This window comes from Malaclemys terrapin, chromosome 3, assembly GCF_027887155.1.
Source record: "Malaclemys terrapin pileata isolate rMalTer1 chromosome 3, rMalTer1.hap1, whole genome shotgun sequence".
Taxonomy (NCBI): Eukaryota; Metazoa; Chordata; order Testudines; family Emydidae; genus Malaclemys; species Malaclemys terrapin.
In genome coordinates, this window is record NC_071507.1 from 127,044,482 (window position 1) to 127,072,062 (window position 27,581).

The 27,581-nt window shown below is 42.3% G+C and overlaps 2 protein-coding genes across 2 annotated transcripts in view; one reads left to right on the forward strand and one right to left on the reverse strand.

Moving 5' to 3' along the window:
- Positions 1 to 27,581, forward strand: part of SEC63 (SEC63 homolog, protein translocation regulator) — a 121,384-nt gene that overhangs the window by 15,148 nt on the left and 78,655 nt on the right. The window contains exons 2-4 of the mRNA XM_054022238.1: positions 8,623 to 8,722; positions 9,372 to 9,486; positions 21,383 to 21,495. Coding sequence (XP_053878213.1) covers positions 8,623 to 8,722; positions 9,372 to 9,486; positions 21,383 to 21,495 — 328 coding nt within the window. The remainder of the gene's footprint in view (positions 1 to 8,622; positions 8,723 to 9,371; positions 9,487 to 21,382; positions 21,496 to 27,581) is intronic.
- LOC128833938 (small nuclear ribonucleoprotein F-like) lies at positions 2,390 to 2,702 on the reverse strand. The gene has a single exon (XM_054022239.1). The coding sequence runs from the start codon at positions 2,645 to 2,647 to the stop codon at positions 2,390 to 2,392; it is 258 nt and encodes an 85-aa protein (XP_053878214.1). The 5' UTR covers positions 2,648 to 2,702.

The window sequence follows — 27,581 nt, forward strand, 5'->3', positions numbered from 1 at the left end:
CTTAGAGAGGTTACATGCACTCCTGGCCCACAATAATATGTAACCTTTCAATACAATGAACTCCAAAGATACTTACTGAATTATGTTTAAGGTGTTGCAAGGATATTGCAGGAAAGTGACATATCTGTCACTCCCTGCTAATTATATAATGTACACAATTCTTCATTGAAGTGATGCATTCTGTATCCTGAAGGTACACATGCAGCTCCTCCCTTTGTTCACATGCATCGGGTGTGTGTGAAATTATAGATATCCTCAATCATAATCACAGCTCTGTCACATATCACAATAAAACCCACACATGGCCTCATATCACTAACACACCTTTACCAAGCAGGCCTAACTACTGCCTCTACCTATTAATGTAGGTACACTTAACAACCAACACACTGACTTGTACCTGGAGTGTATCCAAATAATTGCCATTGGCTACTGCCCGTTCATGGAACAGAGGGAACATGGTTTGGGCAACTGTTTTTCTTCCTTTTTGCTATTTAGTAGTGTTAAATGAAATCTTGTAGGGGTGAGTGAATGGGTTGTAAAACGAGGTGAAGAGCTTGCACATTTAAGTGACTGTGGAGTTGGCAGAATAAAGGTATGTGTGTTAATAGGGCATATGACGCATTGCTGAAAGACAATAGAGTTAAAGTTGCATGGGCAACCTTAACTGTGCATGTCCTGGTTTTTAGAAGCTTAAGTTTTGCTCAAATCAGTATTCTGCAAGGTGGCGACTTACCACCAAGCAGCAACTCTGATAACATTTTTTTGCAATTGAATGTACTAGTTTTTTTTGAATAAGAGAAAATATGTTGTTAGGAGTTATAAATATCACGTCCTGCAGTTCGTGTACTGAGCTAGCCACCCCCATCAGCTGTGCCCCACTAGCCCTGCTCCAGCACATCATGCCTCAACCCATTCAGTGCCTTCCCACCACAAGCAGGGAATGCATCTCCCTGAAGTCTTCACTCCCTGGTGTGCACACGCTTCTGTTGCTGTTACGTCCCCCTTTTACAATCTGACATGCATCTAGTGGCTGGAGCAAAGGAAAACTATAGTACAGTGGAATAGATGTGTGCAGGAAGGTTGGCAGAGCTGGGAGTTTAGGATAGTTGCAGTGCACCGACAGATCTTGCAGGTTGTGGTGCACTGGCAAAGCTGGGGGTTGTGTGGGGTGCTGGCAGAGCTGGGGCTGCAGGGCACTTGGGGGAAGTGGCAGAGCTGGCGGATGCCCTGGCTTTCTTATGAGCCCACAACCTCTTTCGCCTCCTCTGCTATCCATCCCTATTTATCATAGAATCCTGGACATATAGGGCTGAAAAGGGACCTCAAGAGGTCATATAGTCTAGTCCTCCTATGCTGAGGCAGGACCAAATACACTTGCACCATCCTTAACTGGTGTTGTCCAACCTGTTCTTAAATCCTCCATTGCTGGGGATTACACAACCTCCCTTTGAAGCATGTTCCAGGGTTTAACTACGCTTTAGTTAGATATTTGGAAAAATATTTAACTTAAATCTCCCTTGCTAAAGATTAACCTCATTACTACTTGTCCTACGTTCAGTGGACATGGAGAACAGTTGATCACCAGCTGCTTTATTACAGCCCTTAACATATGTCCCTCCTTCGGTTGTCTTTTCTCAAGACTAAACATGCCCAGTTTTTTTTAACCTTTCCTCACAGATCAGGTTTTCTAAACCTTTTCCCATTTTTGTCACGATTATAGAGATGCTCCCACAAGGACATAGGAAAGACCTTAAATCCATTGTGCCTGAAGGACAGTTAGTCGCCCAGATGTCGCTATAGGCTGCGTTAGATGCTTCTGATACAGTAGCATGCTCAATGGCCACTTCCATAGCCGTGCTGCTGCTCTGCCGTAGTTTGAGCATTGCTTCCTGTTTTAAAATATGGCTGTCCTAAGGGCTCTAAACTCCAAATACTTTCTTGAATAATCTTGAAATTTGCTGTGCCTCATGGGACTGTGGAAATAAGACTAGTGGTCAAAATTTGACATCGTTTGGGTAAGGGTTTCCTGAGAGAGACCCCGTTAAAACAAACCCTCTCACTGTTCCTCCCCCAACCCTAAAACCAAGTTGTCTACAAAATCAGCTTGTTCTAAGATTCTTTGTGTGTGCGCACACCATGGGCTCAAATTAAACCTCTAATTGTGCCCAAACTGACCTCAGCCATTCAGGATTTATCTCAGTCTATCCCTTTGGGCAATATTGGGATGGAAAAGAATCTGTAGAAGCATATCTGACAAAGTCCCAGAGTATCTGAAGGATACAGCATGAACCCCAGCCATACTCATTGACTGTGCATTCAAGCCTGCTGTTTTTTTTTTTTTTTAGTTGTGAAAAAGTGATCTGTATTTTTCAAGAAATATACAAATTTATTCTCTCATTTCTCCATCTTCTTCTTCTTCTACTCCTCTGATGTACAGGATGTTGTTACATCTTATCAAAACTTCACCAAGGTGTCTTGACAATGGACCCTCTATGTATTCTTCTGTGTTTGCAAGCTGCATGTTCATGTAGCCATCGACAGACACCAGGTAGCCCTTGTACTCCATCCCCCACTTCAGCTTCACCATCATTGGCTTCCCCATCAGCCCATTCAGGAAGGGCTTGGGGTTCAGGGGCAAGCTCATGGTAATGTGGCCTGGCAGAAGGCAGCGGTAAAAACAAAAATTACTCGCAGGGCCGCACGTGCGCCGTGTTGGTAGGCATCTGTGTGTGACTGCTGGGCATAAATATAAAGTAAACAATGAAATAAGGTATTATTATTATTTTTTTTTGGTTTGGCATGAGTGGCACAGCTTTGCCAGACAATGCTATAACTATTTCATAACTAGTAAATCAGTGTGTATTTTGTTAGCTTCCCATATGCTGCAAGGTACTGTATTGTTCCTGAAAAGTTTACTTCAGAAAGTGAGAGTCCATTAGTCAAGGGGGTCCTCAGAAGATGAAGAGATTAAGGACTTGGTATACCATGACAGTGAATAGGGAACAGTTCCTGATGCCAGTGAAGGGTCACTTCAGCATTGGCTGTTTCCTCTCTCCACTACACTCCCCCCAGACACTTACAAAAGTGGAGGAGGGGGATGCCCTGAGCAGTTTGGGACAGTGTCTGGCCTCTATCTAGGGTTGGCCTTTAGCCGTGTTACCATGTCACAAAGGCTTTGTTTGCCTTAGACTTCAAAAGGGTTGGGAAAGTACTTTTGATTCAGTAGGTTGTAGTGAGGTGTTTTATAGAGACAGCTCCTTTGTGGGAATGTGCTGGCTCTTAAGGGCCTTTGTGTCTGTTCACACGGAGGGTGCAAGGTTTCCTTCAAGGGGGTTAAGGAGTAGGTCTCCTGTACTGCGCTGCTAGTCAAGGATGTGACTAGCATAATTGATTAGGTCTGTTGGTTGCTGTAGTAGATAGAGCTGTCCATCTGAGTTGGGTTGAGTCGCAGTAGTTTTTACCACCTACTTCCATGAGGTAGACTTAAGCATCCACATAGCCTTCTGTACCTAGAGAAATATTCTGAAATCTGGCAATGGGAGCCAACTTCCTTGATGTTAGGGATTTCATCCTTTAACATCATAGTATGTGTCCTGGAGGAGTCTCGTGTCATGCTGTCAGTGTCTAAGATCTCTGCCTCCACCTGTGTTTTCTCCCTTGCGGAGTCTGTATGGGGGTTGTGGCAGCCAGATCCTTCTCATGGACCATTTGGGATATATCTACAAAGTAAATGTGGACTGTGAAAGCTGCAGAGAGACAAGGTGAATCTTGGGGATCTGATGGCAGCAGTGTGAGGAGTGTAGTATGTTGTCTGCTTTTATAGCTGCCAAGCATGGAGACTGTGGTGTCATGGATTGGATATTCATCCTAGTTAACTGGCTAGGGCACAATCTGCAACCAGGTCCTCTGGGATAGTGAAAGGGGGGAGAAAAAGAGAAGAGGAAAGGGAAGAGCAATGGCTCTTTTCTGGAAACATGAAAGTGGTGCTCGGCATTTCAGCAGAGGAAAGCAAATGCAGAATTACTGCTTGTAGCCAAGAGGGTACGTGAGTCTGTCCCAGTATGTGAACGGGGTAGAGATAGTCTTACAGTTCTTAAAGAGGCTCTATTACCCGTAACTGATTTCTCTGCAGTAGAGCTGTGTAGATGTAGACTGCAAAGATTAATATCTCAGTCAATATTGCCTACCTAGGCTTTCTGTAAAGCCACATGGTACTGTTCTGGTGCCTTCCTGTGTTACAATTCCTGAAGTATGTGTGTCATCTCTCTCTTGGGACCAACATGGCTACAACTACCTCTTCACACTCTCATGCATTTCTGCATTGCTTCCATGGGATGGCGAGAACATGAGTGGGAGAGTGGGCTTGTATTGGGATCAAAATAGCATTTCATGGGGAAGTGGGTGAAACCCTATATCATGGCAGTGATGTGTGAGGTAGAAAATATGGGGCATATATGTTGGGTAATGCTGGATTCAGGTATGTATTGTTTCTTGAGGTTACTTTGTCAGTGGTTCTCAAACTTTTGTACTGGTGACCCCTTTCACATAGCTAGCCTCTGAGTGCAACCCCACCTTACACATTAAAAACACTTATTTATATATTTAACACCACTATAAATGCTGGATGGAAAGTGGGGTTTGAGCTGGAGGCAGACAGCTTGTGACCCCCCCCATGTAATAACCTTGTGACACCCTAAAGGGTCCCGACCCCCAGTTTGAGAACCCCTGCTTTAAGTGGTCTGTTGGGAGGGGGAGAGTATTTGAGAAGTAGCTCCTTGCAAGAGAAATGTGGTGGCTCTTAAGCTGTTTTGTTTGCCTCTGGAAAACCATAGGGAGAAATTGGGTTCCTGGTCTATTCAATACTTCTTGTAAATGTACCTTGGAGTAAGGCTGCCCATACTCAAGCTTCTACTGCCATAGGTTAGGCTACTTGCTCTCCAGTACCAACAACTGTTAGCGAGGCTTTCAGTGATGACTATAGTTTCAACTTCAGACAATTTGTCCTCTGCATCGTAGTCTGTTTTTATGTCAGTTGTGGGAGCCTTTTCTAGACCCAGGTCATGGCAAAAAAGATGTCTCCCTCTGAAAGCCACCTTATCTGTGGACATCTTCTTTTGTCTTGTCGGATCCATCTTGGAGTTGTTGCAGCAGGATGTTTCCTTCAGAACTCCAGGAAACAAAGCTACAATGCAAGCATTGCAGAGAAAGGTGACTTGCAGGGATCTGGTTAACTTTATAACTGCCAAGAGGGGAGAAAAGCCTTGCCTTATAGAAATGGGCTCACAGGCAGTACAGTACTTGAATCAGATGGCATGAACCCCTCAAAAAAAGTCTTCCTTGGAACTGTTGCAGTGTGTCTTCATGTGATTAGGCTTAGGACACTATTGTCAGAAAACCTTCGCACACAAAAGTGAACACTTGACACCTTTGCGCTGATGCTTTCACAATGCCAGAGTGCGTAGGGGCAGGGAGGGGCATTCTTTCCATACTAACAGTGTGATTTTTTTGGGGGGGGGGGCAGGTACTCATGAAACTCTGTGTAGATAATTGAATTCTATTGTCCTCACAAAACTAGTGCAGCATCAAGGAGAAGTATTCTCATGTAAACTTACACCTAGTGCATAGGAGATTCTGAAATGTTCATTACAGGCCTTGAGTAGCCATGAAATGATGGGACAGACCATCACCTGGTCCTTGCTTAGCAACCTGAAGCATAGCTCTGACAGCTGTCAATCTCCTGCACCACTTTTCTCCCTCAACAAGGTCTCCCACTTGTCCAGCTCTGTATACCCATGTATGCCAGCTGCCTTTCTTGCACTGTGCGGAATTTACAATGCTGAAGCTATTACATGCTGAAAAACAGTATGGAAATACTGAGGACTGCAGTATATCATGAGTAAGACAGTGTAGGGATTTTTCTTTATGCTGTGGAAGGGAGGATACCTCTACTGAACCAGGTGGAAATAAGAGGTAGTGGGTGGTGGATTATGTTGCCTCCACAGTGGGTGCCAAAACTTTTATTAAAACCAAATCTAGAAAACATATCTAAGTTAAGATGATAAACTAAAAATAAAACACTATCAAATCAAATTAAGATCATATCACACAAGTTAGTCTCAGTAATGGATTGGAGTTGCATCATTAAATTAATACCAAAAATAATTAACCATTGTACATTTTAAGGAGTATAAGAACATGGCTGTCCATTTGGGTATATATCCTAACTAAAGAATTTTACCATAGTCAATCAAATCTATAATTTGAAGCTGATTAAATATCTTAATATTGAAACCAGTTATAAAGCTTCCTTCTTAGCTGCCACATAGGAATTAAAGTTGGACACTTTCCTCCCCTCCATACCCTCAAAGGAGATATTAGAATACAGACTTTAACAGAACTCTTGATAGACAAAACTTTAACTTCCTATTTACCAGAAATTAGAGACAATAATATCAAGTCTTTCAGGATTTTTAAACACAGAACACACTGTAATCAGTGTCTTTGAGACAATATTTAGGGCTGTTTAAACCCGAGGAGCTCCTTTCAGGCGCTTTCCCTGGGTTTGTTTTATGGATGCTCATACCACATGCATGCACACAGCTACACTTACTTTCACCCCTAAAAATAAAAAGGCTGGGACATCTTCCGGTTAATAATAAATACATAAATAAAAAAACCCAGGGTAAAATATGGAAACTGGAAAATAAGATACTTATGTTCACAAGGTGTTCATGAACTTTTCAATGTTTGCATGCAGCCTGCTGGACACTTGTAGAGTAGGAGTTGGAATGGCAGTTAAGGAGTCATACAGGGAGGTTCTGCTGGCACAATGTTTCCCACTAGCGGGCTGCCTCTGGTGTAGGGAGAGACTGGTCAGAGGCTGGAATGGCTTGTGGATGTTGAGACTTCCTCTCCCCAAGGAGATCACTCTCTTGGAAATTCTGGAACTTCAGTCTTCCCTCAGTTTTCTTGTTGATCAAAAGGCAAAGATTCTCAGTGTTACCTTTGATTCGTATGATTGATGAATTTTGCTTGTTCCATCCATGGTCTTTGGGCCAGTCAGATATGAGGCCATTGTTAACAAGCATCAATGTTGGAAAAGTCCCTCTAAGCCAGAAATTAAAAACAAACACGTTTTCCGTACCACAGTGACTCTTGGTCTGTGACCCTGCAAAAATGAGAAATCCAGACAAGTAAAACCTCTTTTGAGGAGGCTGACATGGTCTTATTTGGGTGAAAGGTCTTAAGATGATACTGTGTCAATAGTTTAGGGAAAATTCAGAAGGAACCCCTATACAAATAACTAATAGGAAAAACTCTAGCTTAACAAAACCAGTCACTCTATAGTAATATAATCAGCAAAAATAAAATTAATTAAAACATGGCCAATTTCGTCATCTCCACTTTCTTCTCTGCTAATCTAAATATAGACCAATGTTCTTATTCTTGCAGATAAAGCAATTTTAGTTTCTTGTGACATCTACATAATGACAGAGAAAAGTTACTTAAAACTAATCAAGAAGCCCATTTATAATATAAAATTAATGCTATAGAAGGTCTATACAGCCCTATAAGTTCTGCTTCTCACAATGGGTGGGATTCTTTCCCCAGCAAAGCCATTATGGGGTTCCATAAACTGTCTTCACTTTCCATCACAGTGTACTGCCTTTCCTGAAACCTTTCTCACACCACTAGCTTGATCCCAAGTAATACCAAAATATAATTAAAGTTCTTTTAATATAGACAGATTGCTCCCACTCTTAGGGAAATATTTGTACCATTGGTTTGCCCCACCCATCTGAAATGTTTGGGGAAGCTAGCCTCCTAGTTCTTTGCTATTTATTATGACATTTGCCAAACATCCTGTCAGAACTGGGACCTCCTATGAGATGCTGTGCAAGTATATAGGTAGAGTCCTGCAAATCTGCAGAAATCTGCTTTATAACTTGTAACATGTTTGCGGATCAGATGCGGATACAAATTTTGTATCCATGCAGGGTTCTACATATAGGTAGATACGGTCTCTGCCCCCAAAGACCTACAGTCTAACTAAAAATAAGACACACAAAGTGAGTGTTACAGAGAGGAAGAGAGTAACAGTATTTGAATATTTTTAGTTCTTCCAGTGCCTCGCTCAAAAAACGTTCCCAATTCACACTCCTCAGTTGTATTCCAAGACCCATTTCATATGCTATCTTCTTTTTCTGCCCCCGCATACTGCAGCTGATATCAGAGGGGGAGACCATTTGTCTGAGTTGACTAGCTTTAAAACTGCAAATGTGAGACTTCTAGGGCATGGAATAGAAAAGCTACATCTCCTGACTTTGTTTCAGCAGTGATTCTTGTTTCAAGATGCACAGAAAAAAGATAATTGGTTCCTGTAGTAGGTAGCGTAGAACAATCCAAGTTAAACTCTTACTTACAAATTTGGTACCATTTAAATGCCGAGGAAACAAATATATAATTCACTCACTGCTTTTTTGATTATGAAGCTCTTTCAAGTCTCAAACTGGAATTGCACTGCAAACTCCAAGATGATAATAACATAGCTCACTTGTCACTTTGCTTTTGATGTAAATTCTAATTACATTTTAACTAGCCATTTTATTTTTTTTGCAGAGCAAATTCGATTAAAAAATATAAGAAAAGTATATGGAAGATGTCTGTGGTATCGTTTGCGGTTATTAAAACCACAACAAAACATCATTCCTTCAATAAAGTAAGTATGTTTCATTTGGGTAACTTCTCATTTAAATTACCACTGTATTTTGTATTTTTTTTTTTTTTTTTTTACATAAATTTGAAGTTTTAATTAAAGCAACTGGAACTAGTTCTATAATAAAGTAATAGCTTTCATAACTTTTTAAAGAAAGGGACTATTGGAATCTGCTACAATTTCATAATGAAAAGTTGTTAATGATTAATATCTAGGGTTACCATATTTCAACACTGAAAAAAGAGGACACTCCAAAAAAGCAGAACTTGCATTCATTATTGGGTGCAAAATATTCTATGTAAATGAGGAACAGAGATTTTCTTGTTAATCTATGCTGTTTGTTGGGGGAGATTTTTTGATGTGTGGTGGTAGAAGGGTGTGGAAGTGGAGAAACTATCACTGTTTTGCTTGTCTATGTAAATAGCAATAAAAAAGCCGAGTCATTCAGCAGACCTACCGGTGTCCAAAGCCATTTTATCACCAAGGGTATTCGTTCTAAAATTTGTTTGGCTTTTTTGGATCTCATTATTTAATGTGGGATCCTTAAGTTTAATTATATATGTTAGCTTCACAAATTACTTGTATAGTGTTATGTTAGAAGTAAAGATGATTGTGTGTATTTTATTTTACCCTTCATATTCTTCCCGAATAGGAAAGCAATTCTTCTTGCTGGATGGGCACTGTTTCTGTTTCTTGCATACAAAGTTTCCAAAACAGACAGAGAATATCAAGAATACAACCCTTATGAAGTCTTACATTTGGACCCAGTAAGTAATAGTGCCCTTGTTGGGTAATGCACATTACTTTAATATGTCATACTTAGGACTTGCTTTATATGTAAAACTAAGCCGGAGGAAATACTAGTGAAAGCCTCCATGAGGGTTGAAAGCATATCTCAAGATGCAATTAACTTTTACCTTCTGAACATTGCTAGTGTGTATTGCAGATTACTGATGCTCCCTTATCTTAATTTTTAATTTGTAACTATAATACCAAAGTCCCTTCAAGTCTCTGATGCCCTTATACAGTACATTGAGATGAAGATTTCAGTTTTCATCTGTTTTGAATGACTCACGTGATCGTAGCTAAGCATTATCTGAAAAAATTCCAGAGCAAAAACCAGACTTATGTGGGCTGTGGGCAGTCCATGCATATTAACAACATAGTAGACCTTCCAAGAGAAGTTTAATCTGAGATGCAACGTTGCACAAAAGCCCTTTATGCATCTTAGAATTGTGGAGCAGTTTTGGTGGTGCAGGCTGGATAAGCTGTATAAACAATCCCTACTTCATATGGTTCATATCTGCCTGTTGTGTTCTAGTCTCTTTCTTCTTGATGTAAGGTAAATTGTGCCATTTATGTAAGACTACTATTGAGGCACTTCCTTCTTTGTTCTAAGCTCCACAGAACTGTTACAACGGGTACTTTGGCCAGCTTGTGGTTTGGGGGCAGAACCAGACACGTCAATCACTGGCAGCAGGGGAATGCGCTGCCTGCTGAAGTTCCTTCCAGTTAATCTTTGAGTAATTGTCCACATGGATTCCACTTGTGGTGTGCATATGCCCCATGCATGCAGAATTCAGATTTTTTGACCACTGTGTCCACTGGGGGGGCCTCACCTGCATTTTAGATGTCCTTGTGCATCCCCATCCCCCACCTGAGGGCATAAAGAGTGGTGCAGATCCAGCCATCCCTCAGTTCCTTCTTACTGCCTATGGCAGTGAGATGGAAACCCCGCAGTGTCTGCCTGGTATTGCTATTGAAGGAAAAATGTTGCAATTTTCCCTGGTGGTCAGGGACTCATTGTTTCTAAGGCCTTGGTTACATTGGCAATTCACAGCGCTGCGCTCAGGGGTCTGAAAAAACACCCCCTCTGAGCGCAGCGAATGCAGCGCTGTGAAGCGCGAGTGTAATCAGCGCCTGCAGTGCTGCACGCTCGCTCGCAGCGCTGCAAGCTATTCCCCTCGGAGAGGTGGAGTACTTGCAGCGCTGCGAGAGAGCTCTCGCAGCGCTGGCGGTGCGACTACACTCGTGCTTCACAGCGCTGTGAATCCGCTAGTGTAGCCAAGGCCTAAGTGGGGGAGATTTTCACTAGAAAGATTGGAGTAACTATCCAGGCCCTTCACAGGCAGCCAGATGCAGGCAGGCTTTCAGGTCAGACCTCTCCTTTGGCACACACTTTCTCAAGTGGCATCAGAATATCAAAAATAAATATGAACTGTGATCTGACACCGAAGAGTCTCCACGGGCTTTCACAAGCAATGCAAATATGGCGAGATGGTGTTGCGTGTTTGGTTCCCCTCAACATAAAAATCCCACAGCCTAAGGGCTTCTCCCTGTGGGGTGAAAAAGACATTGGGATTTGAATCTGTTTCATACAGGTATATGGGACTTTGATTCATGGGATCAAATGCTCTGGCAAATCAGTTCCCTGCTATCTTAGTGATACAGTGGGAAGCTTATGGAAAACAGGGTATTCAAAGTCATCAGAAAAGTCAACTCGCAGTCCTGCCAGACACCATAGAAAGGAATACAGGTCATTTGGCAAATTTAAGGGGTCTGTGAAGTGTTTCTTCCTGTTTTACCCCTTTGCATGTGGAAGCTAAAACAACTTCAGGGTGAATAACTGCCTTCCATTGCCTCAGATGCAGGTCTCCCAACCAGCGCTGGCTGGTGTTAGATCCCCAATTGGTGCCAGGCTTTTTCAGTTTGGGAGCAAAAGCGTTACCTACATCTTTGACCAAATGAGGTCACTATATATTGTCCATAAGGAGTACCCAGTGCAGCTGTGCTAGAATTACAGGAACAGCTTTGTCCCATTCCCAACCTCATCAATCCTGGAAAGGTCATGACATGAATGAAATCATCCATCACCTACTTCAGATCAGAGTATTACAACCTGTTCCCTATCCTATTTCTAGCCTGAGAAAATCAGGGACAAACAAAGCAGAGTCCTGTCTGAAACATCTAAATAGGTTCCTAAAGGAGGTTCAACTTCAAAGCATTCCCATTTTCAGACAGTCTGTATTGTGAGGCGTTCACCCCTCTCCCTGCTGGTTGGATTCAGAACAAAGATTGACAGCTAGCCTGTGGCCAAGATCACCCTTCTGTGGAGCACCCCCGAGTTTTTTCTCTAGTTTTGGGCAGACTGGAGACCTAGTGGTCTTCTCTTTATAGCAGTGCCTATCAAGATAGGACATAATCACAGTCCGATTTTTTTCTTTCTTTCTTTTTTTTTTTTTAAATTGGAGACTCCTAAATTATTAAAAAAAAATAATAATGTTCTCTGTTTGCTGGGGGTTTCTGAACCAGATTTGCCTCAGACCCTGTCCTGCAGATCTGTTTTCCCCATCTTTCATGGGCGGTGGCAGGTAGGGAAAGAGAGGGTCACAAATGCCCTCAAGTCTCTTTCCTGTTCAGGAATATTAGGACCAGATTGTCTAGCTGCAAAGAGGATCCAACAGCCGCAGCAAAGGGCAACCTGAAGCTGCAGGGGTGGGCCAGGTCCTTATGTAGCCCTCCAGGCATGGGGCCTAACCCGCTCAGCCAATGTGAGGGCCAGATCTATTCCAAGCCAGAAAATTGGACTATGGAGTGGACCCCCCCACCCCAGTTGGTTTGCAGTAGGCAGCACAGGCAGATCTCCTAGCCCGGAGCCTTCTGTGGGGAAAAGCTGCAACTGCCTGTGATTAAGCAGATGATCTGTTTAACTCCTCATGTCCACAGTGCAGACTTGTTGGGAGAGGGGTGGGCAAGTGACAATTCATCTTCTTCCCCACTAATAGCTCCCTGGGGATTACCACCCCCCTCAACCTCAGTATTGCCCTTTGAAATAATGAAGTGGTTGCACTTCAGTCTGGGTGGACAGGCAGGTTACGTGCCAATGGAGCATCTTCCGACAAAGGAAACCGCTTTGGAAGAAGGGAGGGATTTTTTTCTATCTGCCCCCCTCCCGAACCCTTCTATCTCTACCCGGGAGATGGCAGGACACTTTGGAACAGGGGTGAAATGTGACGTTGCCTTAGCCACCCTGCCCGCAACCCAAAATATGTATTGTAGCCTGAATGGTGGAAACCTGTGGCTACATTCTCCAGAAAAGGCAAGAAAAGAAAAAATTAAAAGTCTGCGGGTTCAAAATGCTCCTCAGTTCAGACTCTGGCCTTGAGTTGCCCATTACAAGCAATGAGGAAGGTGTACTTGCAGGGACTGTGGCACTTACATAAAAGGGAAAATCAAAGAAGAGGGTCTCTTCCTCCTCTAGCTCATCCCCAGTATATTTAAAAAAAAAAAGAGAGAGAAAAGTTTAAGGTTCATAAGATCAAAAAAGCGAAGAGATCAGAGAATGAGAGGGAGATGTGAAATTCTTTCTCCTCCTCATCCACCTTGATCTCCTTGGAGGATGGGCAGAATTAGAGGATGACTTGCAAGACAGGCTTTCCCTCTGCAGGTATTTAATCATGTGTTATGGAAGGTGCTCACCACCCTGGAAATGCTGCCTGAGACTTTTGAGAAGCCACCAATTCCAGAGTAATCCAAGAAAGCAGCTTAGAAATATTTTCAAGCTAAAGCAAAGAGAGAAATGTGTTCCACTGCACCTAGTATTTGAAGAAGTAATCAAGGCTTGGGTGGGCATCTCCTAACAAAGACAAGCATCCCAACAGACACATTGAGTTCTCTTCTAAACATTTGGTCAAAGGTAGATGCAGCAGCTGCCACTTTGGTCAAAGACACTCTGAAGGAATGAGAGGGAGAGTTTGCCATGAGAACCAACAGACTGAAAAAATCCAGTCATTTCTAAGAAAGAACTTAGAGATCTTTGGGCATCTGCAGCAGACTCTTGTTTTGTCAGGGTGATTCTAGCCTGGATAGAATGTATGACCCAACTAGGCCTGACTCAAGATAAAAAAACTGAAAACGAGCTTGAACAAGCTCTTGCTATCAGCTTCCTGGATCCCCCTTAAATTAGAGGCCATGGAGAGAGCTGCTAATGTGGTGTCATGAAGACACACTTGGCTTTATGTCTGGAAAGCAGAAACACAAATAAAACACCTTGTGATCTCAATCAAGTACACTGGGGGCAAGTTGTTTCATGAGGACATGGACTAAGCAGTAGCAGAAGTTAGTGAGAGGAAAATCTCTTCTGTTTCATCACCTCCTGGCTTTTGTTATCTGGCTTTCACGGTTACCAGCCCATAAGAAATCCACAAATCTGGAAGAGGTAGAGAGAGAAATTTAAAATAGGACTCTTTGAAAAGATCCTCAAGACTGGTTGTTGATTTCTGGTTTAAGGGCCCCATGTCCAAGAAGACATTTTATCTGGGGGAAAGGTTTCAGAAATTTGAACACACATGGGAGATAGACGGTTCTACAGGGTTATGCCATCACAATATTATGTAATCAAGTCCTCCAGAGACAAGTTCATAGTCTTTCCCCAGATCAAAGAACCCGATCAAACACTTCTCTGCAGTGGAGCTATAGAGCTGGTACCAGTGAGACAGATTTTGGTGGAGTGTACTCAATATTCTGTACGTTCCCAAAGAAGGATAGGGGACATGAGCCATATTACAGGTCAAGTCCCTCAACAAATAGATGGAAGCACTAAAGTTAATCATCATGGCTCTGTTACACTGGGATTTCTTGATTGCCTTACAGCTCAGGGAGATCTACCTACATATGCCATTTAGGGAGAGCTGCTGAAAATTTCTACATTTCTGTTACAGTGAGAAGCATTTCAATAGAGGGATCTCTCGGGCAAGTGATTACCCCACGAGTCTTCACAAAGATCCTGGTGGTCTTAGTTGTTCTTGGTGGGTGTTAGAGATGGGGATATGGCCTGTCTTGCCCGGTGGGTGGAGCAGGAGGTGGTAGCTAGAAATAGAATCCCAGGGTCAGAGGCCAGAGTTGAGGATCAGAGCCGAAGACAGAAGTCAGGAATCAGAACTGAGGTTCAGAGCCGGGTTACCTGGAGCGAGGCAGGGTGGGAGAAATGCAGGGGCTGATGCTGGAATAAGGAGGAGCAAGCCTGGCAACAAGTAGACTGCCCATCAATCAGGCAGCCTACTACAGGTTAGCTGTGCTCATAGGTTGCTGGTAGACTGGATCAGCTGCAGGCCTGATTCCTGACAGCGGGTGTGGGGCGGAGACACTCCTCCTTACTTAGACCATATCGTCTGCTCCTTGTCCTTTCAAATGCCTTTTGGGGTCTAGAGGAGATTAACTCTGTTACAAGACTCTGGTTTTCTGGTGAATATAGTGAGTCATCTCCAACCATCTCAGCAACTTCTGCATTCAGAAGTGATCCTGGACGCAAAGGTGTTCACTTCAGAGGAGACACAACAGAAGATACTCTCCTCACTTCACCATGTGCCATCAGATATCGCTAAAAATTCTGACGAAATTTCTCAGTATGCTAATTTCATGTGTGGACACCTTCCAATGGGCCAGATTTTATATGAGTGCTCCAAAAATTCCTCTTACTATATTAGCAAGAAATTGCAACCAATTGGGATTGGAGAGTTGACCTTCTGAGGTCAATCACTTTGTCCCTCAAATGGTGGACTCATCCTTTGAGATTCCAGCAGGGATATCTGATGTCAGAGCTGGTGAGACTTGTTTCAGCCTCTGCTTTGCCTCCTAGTCCTATGCTTTCAAAGGAGATTGAATGGCATACACTGGATGTAAGGAGAACTTGTGTTTCTGTGCACTTGAGGTAGATTTCATCAGAAAACCACAGCTTTCTTCATCTTCTCACTTGTCAGTCAAAAGGTGGAAAAAAACAACAAACCTGGAATGAATTCACCAGGTAACATTACTGCCCATTTTGAGGGTTCAGCTACCTCTTGGGCAGAAGAGTCTTGTGCTTCATATGAAGAAATTTGAAAGGCAGCTACATAGTCATCATGGTTAATGTCCTTTCTTCTTGGAATATAGCTTTTTGGGGGAGTAGGGGAAGGTACTTCAGAATGTGCTGCTGCAGCAGTAATCTGGGGTCAGTCTTCCATGAATCCTATAGTTTGAATCCTCCTCCTACCCTAAAGTTGAGTACTGCTTTGCACATCTCACAGTACACACTGCAGGTTATAGGGAGGAGGGGCTGGTGAGAAAAGAACATTTCCTTCTTACCTGTGAGCTTTCTTTCTAATGTCTGGTCTGGTCCACTTCCAGAGATTAACTAGTCTCAGAATTGAAGTAATTGGTTCTCTCTGTCTGACAGCCAAATGCAAATTTTTAGCAGTACCTTGTTTTAGTGTCCATAGTGTGTGTAGGGTTTTTTTTTGTGCATTCTGAATTTCAAGATCCTAAATTCAAAGACACTACCTGATGATACCTTGTCACTGTTGAGCATTTTGAAATATTAGCACTTATTAGCAACCCTTTCAGATTCACAAGTCAGGGGACAGTGAAACCACTTTAATTGAATTTCAATTATTTTTTAATGAAATTTCACACTAATAGTTTGTATAAGGAACATAACAAATGTACCTCCTAGCTAGCTAATTCTGTATTAGCAGTATAGCATGCTGGTATGCCCCCTCCTCCCCCTGAATCTAGACAAAAGGCATGGTTGCTTCACTGAGATCGCTCTGAAACCAGAGTGTAATGAAAATACAGTACACAAGGCCCAAGTACAAGAGATCCCCAAAGAAGAATTGAAGTTAAGGATTGCTGCAATGAACAAAGAAGCCATCAGTAAGAAGCTAGAGCTGTGCACCCACTAAACACCCAGAGGTAATACTAAACATTGTCCATGGTAGAGTGGCATCACCATCAGTCAGTGTAAATGAACACACTTGGAATTCGCGAAATGCAAGAATTTGAATGTGGCTGTCCCATATGGTTCTATGACACAATACCAAGGATAGAGACACTAGTAGTGACAAAGCATGTACAGGTTGCTCCAATGAAGATATTTGACACTAAGCTTATCTATTAAAGAGTGGTAGACTTAGAAGCAAGTTCACAAGGGGTTGACATCAAGAATATTTTGTCATGATTTGGATCCTTTACCAATATTTACGGACTCTGGTGACCTGAAGATTGCCATGGCTAAGTCCTACCTAAAGAAGCAGCTGCAGACAGAGGGGTCAATAAAACATATTCACAACAAGGCACCTGCACAGTCATTGTTGGTTCTGCAATTTTTTGAGTAGTACAGGTGTTAGTAAGTAGTGTCATCAAGGACTCTCTGACCAATTTCAGAGTCTACATTGAACACAAGGTAGCAGCAGGTGATCTATACCTTGTCTTTGGCAGGTACAAAAACTTCAGCACAAAGAGTGGCACGAGATCTAGCAGAGCTACTGAAGCAAGCAGAGCGCATCGGTTCACTAGAAGTACACCGCTACCTCCATAGAAAGTTGTCTTGATAGTTACTGAAATTCAGAAACAATTGATTGACATTATTTATACAGAACTCATTTAAGACAAGAAGTTTCACCAGTGACACACACACTAAAGCGCAAGCTAATAATAAAAGGTAGAGACAACACCCCAGTTGAAATAAACCAACGAGGTGTGGCAATCAACAGGGGAGATACAGCTACCTCACATGAGGAAGCTGGCAACATCCTTGTACAATGAACTGTAATTGCAAAAGAGAAACTGGTGGGAATATCCGTATTATCTGATGATACTGATGTATTTGTCTTACTCTTGCACCATTGCCTTGAACAGGGCCTCACATCTTTAGTGAATAGGGACCAATGAAAGAAAGCTATAAAGACATTTGTGCCGCTTCAGAGGAACACCAGAACATTGTACCAGGACTGTTAGCTGCCCATGTACTCTCAGGCTGTGATACAGTAGTTTCCTATTTTATTCCCAGTAAAGGCACTGTGATGAAAATTCTGTGAGTTGAATACTGCCTCTCTATGTGGTGACATGAATGTATCATGGGCAGCAAAAATTGGCAAATGTACCACATGAAGACCAGAACTCAGTTCCTTATCACCACTAACTGAAACATTTATAGGAAATGTAAAATGAGCACCTCTTCAGGCATATGTGTGGGAAAGGTGCTTTGGCCCCAGACGCTCCACTGCAGCATGGATGGATATGTGATGACAGTTCCAAGTCTGTTTTCAAAAACTGTACCAGACAATGTTGTGCTTGCTCCCAGATACTCTGAAGTTAATAAAGTGCTCTTGTGAGGGTGATTCGCCTTGTAAATTGGAGATGTGGCTGCAGCAGCGACAAACCAGCATGTACCATATTCTGTGGATGCCAAGGAGGTGTGTGGTGTGTTGCAATGACATGACAAAATCAGCATTAGCATTTGCAGATGAAAACAGCAATGACAAGAAGTGACATGTATTACTCATATTGGGACACTCAGTTGTAGTTTGAATGAGAGAACACTAATAATCACTAAATTATGCTAAAATTATTTTAATTTGTTGAATACATTTCTAATTCGAATATTTTTCACATTAAAAAGTGGTCACTGTATCAAATGAAAATTAAGGTCTGTGCTATACCCCCAAGCCTCCTCTTATACCCTTATTATTCACATATGTATTATTGATTGATATTGCAAATATTAAATACATGTATTTCATATATTAGAACTCTTCTGCTTTAATTTTTTTTTTATGCCCCATTTCATCCCACCCTCACCACACCTCTTGCGTAATCTTCCTGATTATGCAAGAGGTATGGTGAAGGTGGGATGAAATGTTGGTCTTTCAACATGCTTAAAAGCGGTAGTGTCATCAGGCGGATTCTTAGTGTATGATCTTGACATACAAAATAAAAAAGCATGACCCTAAAGCAAAGTTGAGTACAGTGGCTGCTGGACTATCTCCCTTGTTTTCCCAGATGAGAATGGAAAATACATGCTTGCATAGAGGAATGTTTGTCTGTTTGCTAAATCTGTTAGTAGATTCAGTTAGTGTTTAGTTTTGGGAAGCTATAGTACTGGGCTTTTCCACAGATGGGCAATCTTGGCCCCAGGCTGGCCATCACTCTGTGCTCTGGCTCTAGGCAGCAGGGAGAAAGGGAAAGCTCCACAGAACAGACTGTTGGCCGTAAGTATTAGAAAGGAAATTCACAGGTAAGAAGGAAATCTTCCTTTTTACAAGCCCACAAACAGTTCTTACATTTTGCAGATGGATGGCGTCATTTTTCTTTTCTCAACTTTGGTCATTACCATTTGACCTGACCTGTGTTCCCAGGGTCTCTTTCAGGATCGTGGTGGGCAATAATATTGGCTTTAGGTAAGAAGGAAATTCACTTCTCTTCCTTAAAAATGTTCTTCTCCTCAAGGTTCTGTACAATGGCAAAGTTGAAGGAAATACACAAAATAATATGGTTCTTGGAGTGTTTTGGATTCAAGACAGACACAGGGTGCTAGGGAAGTTGATCACAGACCTGTGTTGAGGAGGAACACAGTCAGGTACAAGAAGATCTTATCTCAGAAGAATGTTACTAGAAGGTGAAGATGGCTATAATGGAAACAAGTGGTGTCGCAGAACAAAAATACAATTCTTGTACTTTATTGGGAATTCTGATGTCCCACATCGGCATGCTTCAATGATCTAGAATTCATGTTATACAGTTATTCTGGGCATCCCCTTTGCATCTTACCGTATCACATCCATTGGCAGAGATCTAGCTCCAGTTGTATATTCGCGGCTCCCTCAACTGGTAAATAAAAAGAATCAGATTTTGTTTTTTAAAGGGATCTTCCTGTTTCAGGAAATGAGTACCAGAAATAGATAGCATAGCACCTACCGGCTAAAACACAATGATTCACTGAGGTTGTGGAGCACAGTTTCCTCCATGAATAAGACATGCTCTAGTCATGACAATCAGTATGTCTGGGAAGGTTTTTAAATAAGCAGGAAGAACACGATTAGCCCTACTCCAAAAAGAAAATTTTCGGTTCTGGGTGGAGCAAGGTTTCCTATTTCTTTGTGAGAGAGGACAGATTATCCATTGGTTAGGGCACTTGCTTAGGACTTGAGTTCAATTCCCTTCTCTAAGTGATTTTGAGCAAGTCACTTAGCCTGTCTGTGCCTCAATTTCCCATCAGTAAAATGGGGATAATTGTACTCTGTACGTCTCAGGGATGTTGAGGATATATACATTAAAAATTGAGGTGCTCAGATATTGAGATAAAGGAGGTGCCATAAAAGTACCCTAGATATAGATATGTGCACTACCCATTAATGGGGAAGATGAAAACTAAGCCAAGCAGAGGTTGGATTGGCAGAGTGGCACCTGCACCCAGAAATATCTCACTTAGTGAAAATCAATGTTGTGTGCTGCTGATTGCACAGGTGACCTTAATTCTGGCACCTCCTAACTTTTGAGTACTTGACTTTGCAACCGTAATGTTCTTTTAATGTAGTTTTGTATGCAATTTCCTACATTTTTGAAAAAGCAAACTGAAAAAACTGACTTCATGTGTCATGATGTTGACACCCACATGGGTTATCAGTAGGGTTGGAACCTTTAGCCCCACCACACAGATCTCTGCTACTAGAACTGACGGAGTAACTGATAGGAGTAGTAAGTGATCATCAGCCACCAGCACTGGAAGGGGATGGGGCACTTTGCGAGTGGATTTGACCGATATTTGCTGACAGAGGAATCCTAAGACTCCGGAATCTTCGGTTCTACTTCCAGGATCTTGGGCTCTAGTGATCAGACTCTTCTGCTCATTTTCCCCGAGTTTTGACTTTGCAACTCTAATGTTCTCTTAGAGAGAGTGAGAGAGAGTGTGTGTGTACATAATATAGAAGGTTATGCATTTTGGATGTCCAACACTTAAGAATGATCCTGCTTCCCATCCTGTAGGTATACTGCTATGATAATCCCTTTGTAATGGGTCTGTGGACCTTAGCATGAAGTAGAATTGGAAAATATATTTGTACTTACCTGAAAACTTCTTTTCTTTGAGTAATAAGGTTCACAGATCTGACACACCCTGGAAAGAAATGGATCATCCAGAACAGAGATGAAAACAATCATCCAGGAATTTGGGTTTGTCATCATTGCTGGAATTTACCATGCTTTGTGGCAGGAGATACTGTTCGTTGTCCTCAAAATATAGTCAACACAATATACGAGTTCCGTGCTATGGAAGCTAGCTAAACTAGAGGGAATTTTGGGGTGGGGCATTCCATTCTTTCCAGTGACTGACAGGTCTGGTTCTGCACCCAAGCTGCAAACAAGCTGAGGTACTCATTGTAGTGGATCTGTTGAACTTATTATCCAGAGACAGGAAATCTTGAGGTAAGCGCAGATTAGTGTTTCCTGATCACAAAATATGTTCAGCTGAATGTTAAATTTATATCAATTGAAGAAAATCCATTTTTTTTTTTTTTTTTTTTTTATTTTGATGGATGAACAAGATCATTCAGACAGCCCCTTCCAGCTCTGTCTTCTGAAAATTTTCAATGTTAAATTGCATCACAGGGTTTGAATTCTGCGGGTTTAATGATATTTGGCTTCTAAAAAAAAAAAGGAAATGCTTTGAATGTATGTTTTGCTATGATCATGAAAGCCATTTGAATAGCGCTCCCTATCCTTATGCTGATTGCAGTATTTTTCTGAACCAATCAAAGAGAAACATGTTTTAGAGTACGAACATGGTAGAATAGGTGTTTTTGGTGTAATGTGTTTGGTAATACAGTACTAACGTGAAGCTTTTCTTTTAAGGGAGCAACTGTATTGGAAATTAAAAAACAATACCGTGCGCTGTCACTAAAATACCATCCAGATAAAGGAGGAGATGAAGTTATGTTCATGAGGATTGCAAAGGCTTATGCAGCGTAAGTTCCTGGCTGTTTCACAGAGTAGGAGCTTGGTGTGGGTGGGTGGGAGGGAAATCAAAATATAACCTTAGGATATCAGCAGAGACTGACTTTGATATCGTCTATGAATACTAATTCAATTAAATACATAATAAAGGTCAGCTGCTTTTCAGTCTGACAGCTGACTCATTTACTATCCAACTGAATTGTTTCTAGCAGTATCTGTCGATATGCTCTAAAATGCTAATTTGATTAAACTTTGACTTCACATAGTTGATATGGTGGTATACTTTCTATGATGTAAAGTTAAAATTGTGTTGAACAAAATGAGTACAGTTTTGCTTTAAACTAAATTTCAGAATTGCCATAAAAGGTTAATTATTTGATATCAAAGTTTTGGTTTTGAAGCATCAGTGTACTGTTCATTTTCATCTGGCAATAAAGGTAGATACAACTAAAGAGAGAGAGAGACATTATTTCAATTCTTCTGCTTTCATCCACTAATGGAGACATCTCATTTTGATCTCTGACTCATTTCCTTTGGAACATTCCCTCACCACCACCTTTACCGCTAGTGTCCTCTTGCCTGGCTTGTTCTCCAGACCTTTGAATTTCATGCTGTCTTATTTCTTTGATTTAATGGCCTTCTCAAATTACCCCAGTAGTTTTTAACTGACTTGCTAAATCCTTATATACTGTAAAATGACCATTTAAGATGAATTGTGTATTAGAAGTGGTCCTTAGAGCAGGTTTTGTTGTAGAACAGAAGACAGAGCTTTTACTGGGGCCAGCCCAAAACTATGCAATGAATTCCCACAGGAACTAAAGACCATCACAAATCTCACCACCCTCTGCCCTAAGTGCAAGGCATGTTCCTTTGATCTTGATTTCTCTAATATAAGCATACACCATGTTTATTTAAAAAAAAAAATTGAAACAAACACTTCATTACATGCACCTCTACCTCTGGGAAAAGGACAAGAGAACAAACACGTGACAGATGTTAGTCATGTTTAATGCACTACTGGAATGCACTCAGATGCTAAGGTGATGAGCCCACTTTAAGAACCTGTTATAGAATAGAGTATAAGACAAGTTTCCATGTTAAATGCTTTACTTAAATGCTAATTTTATTTGTCAAAATTCTAGACTATGTTTAATAGGGTGTTTTGAGGAAAGTTATCCCTTGTTTCAGTTGTAAACTGCCTAATTGACAATTGCTAGCCAGGTGGCCTGTTACAGATTCAGTAATATCTTGTTTGAAATCATTGTTTCACAACACCATTTGAAATCTGTAAATTAAGCACAGCTAGAGTACATAACCGTATGTTCATGGTGGAGCCAGAGCATAGATACCAGATGGTGCCCAAAAAATTGGTGTCCAGTGAGTAGTCTGGCAGAGGGGGTTTATAAAATGTCCTGCTTTATCTGTATTCAGTGTGCTGCCAAAGCTGTGGATTTTGAGTGACTGCTTTTTAAAACGAGTGTGTTTTGTTTTTGCTCAGCTTATCTGGTATTGTTTGGACAGCTAGGATTAACTTCCTTGGACTCAGTGTCTGTGTGACACTAAATTAATGGAACTTTATGGCTGAGAATTTAAACACATGTCAAGATAATTTTACTTTCCAGAATGAATGTCATATCCCTTGCACATACATAATCTGTCTTAATATTAATTGTGCAGCATGACTGAGTTATTGTTCTGTGGGACCCATAACCTTAAAATTCTTGACTTGTGCATTTAATTTCTCAACCATTAACATAGTTTTTGTGCTGAATTATGTGCAATGTGAGTTTCAGATGGATGGGTCTCCAGATGTATTTATATAGCTGAACCTCTGCACCCTAATATGGCTCTTATTTATTTATTTATTTATTTATTTATTTTAAAGTCACTTATGTACATGAGTTCCAAACACACACACTTTATTTTAAAATTAGTTTTTTTTTCAGGTCAGAGGAACTGGTCATTGAGCTGTGGAACTGCCTAGAAAAGCTGTAGCTGTTGGGGGGGGGTGCATGAGTGATTTTGCATGAGGTTGAGATTAACACTCCACTCTGTTTAAGGAGGTGCACTTCCAGCTGCCCCAGTTCCTTCTAAGTAGCAGAAAACTAAATGGAGTGCACCTTTGTGTCCTTAGGAGAGATTGTTGTAGTGGAGTTCTTTTAATATTTGTAAATAGTTTGTGTTAGTGTAGAATAGAATAGCATGATGTGTGTAGCTGCCTGTTTGGTGTATCCTGAGCCCTGTAAGTGCATCAAGAACTGCACTTCTTGCTCTTCAATAATTCTGGAGACAGATGCTCATATCTGAGATCTTATGTGTGGATGAGCACCTCTCTGTGTTATTGTGCGGAGTGCCACTCTTTACAAAGCCTATAACGTATTACTCTGGAAAGTCTCTTGATAGGGACTATACCAGCCTCCATGTCAAGGTCCTCTAAGGTATATCCTAGGAATCAATTTCTCATCCAGGGATCAGTGCCACTCTCCTTATTGAGTCAGCTAAACCAAAAGTGGCCTCAAAAACCTCACATGGATGATGCCCAGACTACTCACTGGACACCAATTTTTTGGGCACCATGTGGTATCTATGCTCTAGCTCTACTTTTGCAGGTCTCTCCTGCAATCCGTCGGGATGAGAGAAAGGAGAAAAGGAAACATTTGGCCTCACTAGACAGCCATAAGCAGCAGCAGCATCATTCCTCCTCTTATCTGCATCTGATAATGTGAGGGCACTAGAGATTCTTGACCTGCACTAACGTCACCTGCCTTCAATGCTCCTTTGAAGCCAGATGTTTTGTCACTTATAAATCTGGATAATTCACCTGTGCAGACCCTGGTAACACCATCAGTATCTCCATGCCTGAGGAGGGGGTCATCCATCGAGGCTATGCCTCTGCATGTGGTTTGACTCGACAGTTACTGACTTTGGTTTCCATCCAGAATGTCCTGAGGAATATGGGATCCCTTTGAAATTGAACCTGAAAGGCCCACTACCTTGTTCGATAGAGCCCAGTCCCCTTTCTTTCCCTAAATACAGAAGTCTGGAGGGCTCTCATTCAGGGTCTTCTCCAGCTCCTCTTTTGGCCACGCAATCAGGACTCCCTGCTGGAAGTTGCCAAGCCTAACCTGGTGCTGAACTCAGCACTTTCATTAACACTAGCATCAAAGCCCTTTATAGCACCCTTTCTTTGCTTGACACCCCTGCCTCCACTGGTGTTCATTTTTCAGTTGCTGCCAAATTCGGCACCACTGGATCCACAAGAGGAATTGCTTCTATCATATGAGTGGGATGAGACCCCCACTCTGAGGGATGGTACGAAGCTCCTGTCAAAGAATGTACGAATGGTATCTCACTGGAGGATCAGATTGACACCTCATAATTTTCTCCACCTGATAATCAGAGGCAATTCTAATTGCCTTTGGAGAGAATGGCTAATACCTTCCAGTATCAAGTGGATGCGTTGGCACTGGAGTAACCTGATCCCTTCTTTGATATTTTCCAGCTACAAACTAAAGAGAAGCAGGCCATCCCTATCATTTCAGGTGTCCTAAATCTGATCAAGGATATTTTGCTCTCTCCTTTTTCCTTTCTACTAGCACCCAGGGGAGCTCACGGGATGTGCCTTGTGCCAAGTGAGAAGCATCAGTTTCTACTCCAACACCCTGGAGCTAATACTATGATGGTTCCACAGCAAAGGAAGCAGCCAGAGGTAACAAAGCTTCTCACTCTACCCCTTCAGAAAGGGAAGAATGCAGACTAGGTGCCTGGGCAGAACAATTTAAGAAGGTACCTCGGGTTAAGATCTGCAAGCCTCCTGAATCCCAGGAAAATATTAAAGACCTTCCTTTCAAAGGCATGGGCCTCTTCAGTGACAGGACTGATGACACTGGAAAAGATTACCACGAAGGTTGCTGCCATGTCCTTGGACATGACTCGGTCCATGTCCTCTATTCTAAGGAGAGCTTCCTACCTGTCACTTCATCTCCAAAAGCGGTCCCTATCTCTGCAACAATAGCAGATGCAGCCTCAAGGGGGCAATGATTGCCTTCTTCCAAAATGGCTGTTAGCAAACTGTCATAACAGAATAGGAGTCGGATACCTTGTTATACATTAACTCAGCCTGTGACATCAGTTTCCAAGCAGCAGTTTTGATGGGATGGTCAAGAGCTGCGTGATGAAATCTATTACTGCTCCAATACTCCCGCCCTTTTCTCTCCTATTTTTACATTGTCTGGTGCAGGTTACTTTAGATTGTTGGGTACCAGACACAATCCATGATGGTTACTCCATTCAATTTTGCACCAAACCACATTGCTTTCATCCCCTTCCTCTCTCTCTTGCGGGACCTATCTTATAAGAAAGTCCTGCTAAAAGGAAGTGAATCTCCTCCTACAGAAGAGAGCCATGGAGGGAAATGTCAAGAAATTGACCAAAACATTCAAGTTCAAGATGCTTATGCCAGAAGACATCATTCCTTACTTTTTCAGGGGGATTGGTAGGTGGCTCTTAAAGGAATCCTACTACTTTCTTGTGGCAATCAAATGCACACACTTCAAGTTTCTCGGGTTCCATTTGGGCACAGGTCATTACCATTTCAGAGTCCTTCCATTAGGATTATCTACAGCACTGCGAGTCCTTCACAAAGCCTCTCTCATTAGTAGCTACATATCTCAGATGCTAGGGCATGTTCAGTTACCTGTACATGTGCGACTGGCTCCTAATGACCACTTGTATCACAGAAGAGAGATCCTGCTGACATTACATGTGCAACCTCTTGCAGTCTCTGCTAATCAGCTAAGAGAAAAATCATCTGTCCAATCTGCACAGAGTATCACTTTCACTGGAGCAATCCTAGACTCCACAAGTCAGGGCCTTTTTCCCAGAAGAGATTCCTAAAAATAAGACTCCTTGATAATCCTCAAACACGCAGTACAAACCACACAGTTCTTAAGACTCCTAGGCCTGAGAGATTTCTTGAACTCTGTTGCGTCTTTTGCTCATTAGTATGGCCCTACCAAATTCATAGCTGTGAAATTAGACCTCCCCCATGAAATCCAGCTATTTGAAGGGAGGAGGAGGGGCAGGGATGGGGCAACCCAGCCAGCGGCTCCTACTATTCACCGGGCTCCAGCTGCTAGTCTGCCAGTCTGGGGAGGGATGGGACTTTCTCTTCCCCTGTACGGCTGCTCTTGGCGGGAGATCAGACCCACCTCCAGGTACCTCCCCAGCTGCAGGAAGCTCTGTGGTTGTGCTGCCTTTAGAGCTGGACTCTGAAGGCAGCGGCCATGGAGATTCTTGCAGATGGAGGATGTTCCTAGAGATGGAGGTGGATCTGATCTCCCCCGTGCTGCTCGGAGTGCCCCACCCTGGGGTTCCTAGCTGCTAGTCCCAGCCAAGCTGCGAGGGGACAGGACTTTGTTTTCTCGTCCCCGGCCGCTCTTGGAGCGGAGGGTGGGGAGATCAGACCCTCCTCCAAATACCTCCCCGGGCTGCAGGAAGCACCATGGCTGCACTGCCTTCAGAGCTGTACTTCCTGCTTCAGAGCTGGACTCTGAAGGCACACAGAAGTCACCCTCAGTTCTGTGCACACAGATAAGAGGTCTCATGAGAAATTCCTGCTGGTCTGGAGCAAACCCCTTGTATGTCTTCTCTCCCATCACCTTGATACCCAGGATTATAAGGAAGCTGAGGTTAGACAGAGCCAGCAACTTGATAGCATCAGTGTGGCTGTGCCTGCACAGGTACATCTTCTGCAGGTGACCAGAGAACGGTCATTACTGTTACCTCTGTCTCCAGACCACCTATCTCAGCAGAAAGGGAAGGTCCTACATCCAAGTTCAGAGACTCTCTCCCTCAAGCAGCATGGAGGAGATTAGTTTACTAATTAGCATGGACTGCTTCTATACATAGAGGATTCAGGCCATTATTTTACATTTTAGAAAGAGTTCTTCCTTGAAGTGTTACGAATAGGGCTGGTCAAAACCTTTCCATTGAAACTGTTTTTGACTTAACACTTTTTTTTCTTGAAAAGATTTTTTTTTTTTCAGTTGAAAATGTTGATATTTTTGTCAAAATATTTCAGCAGAAAACAAATACT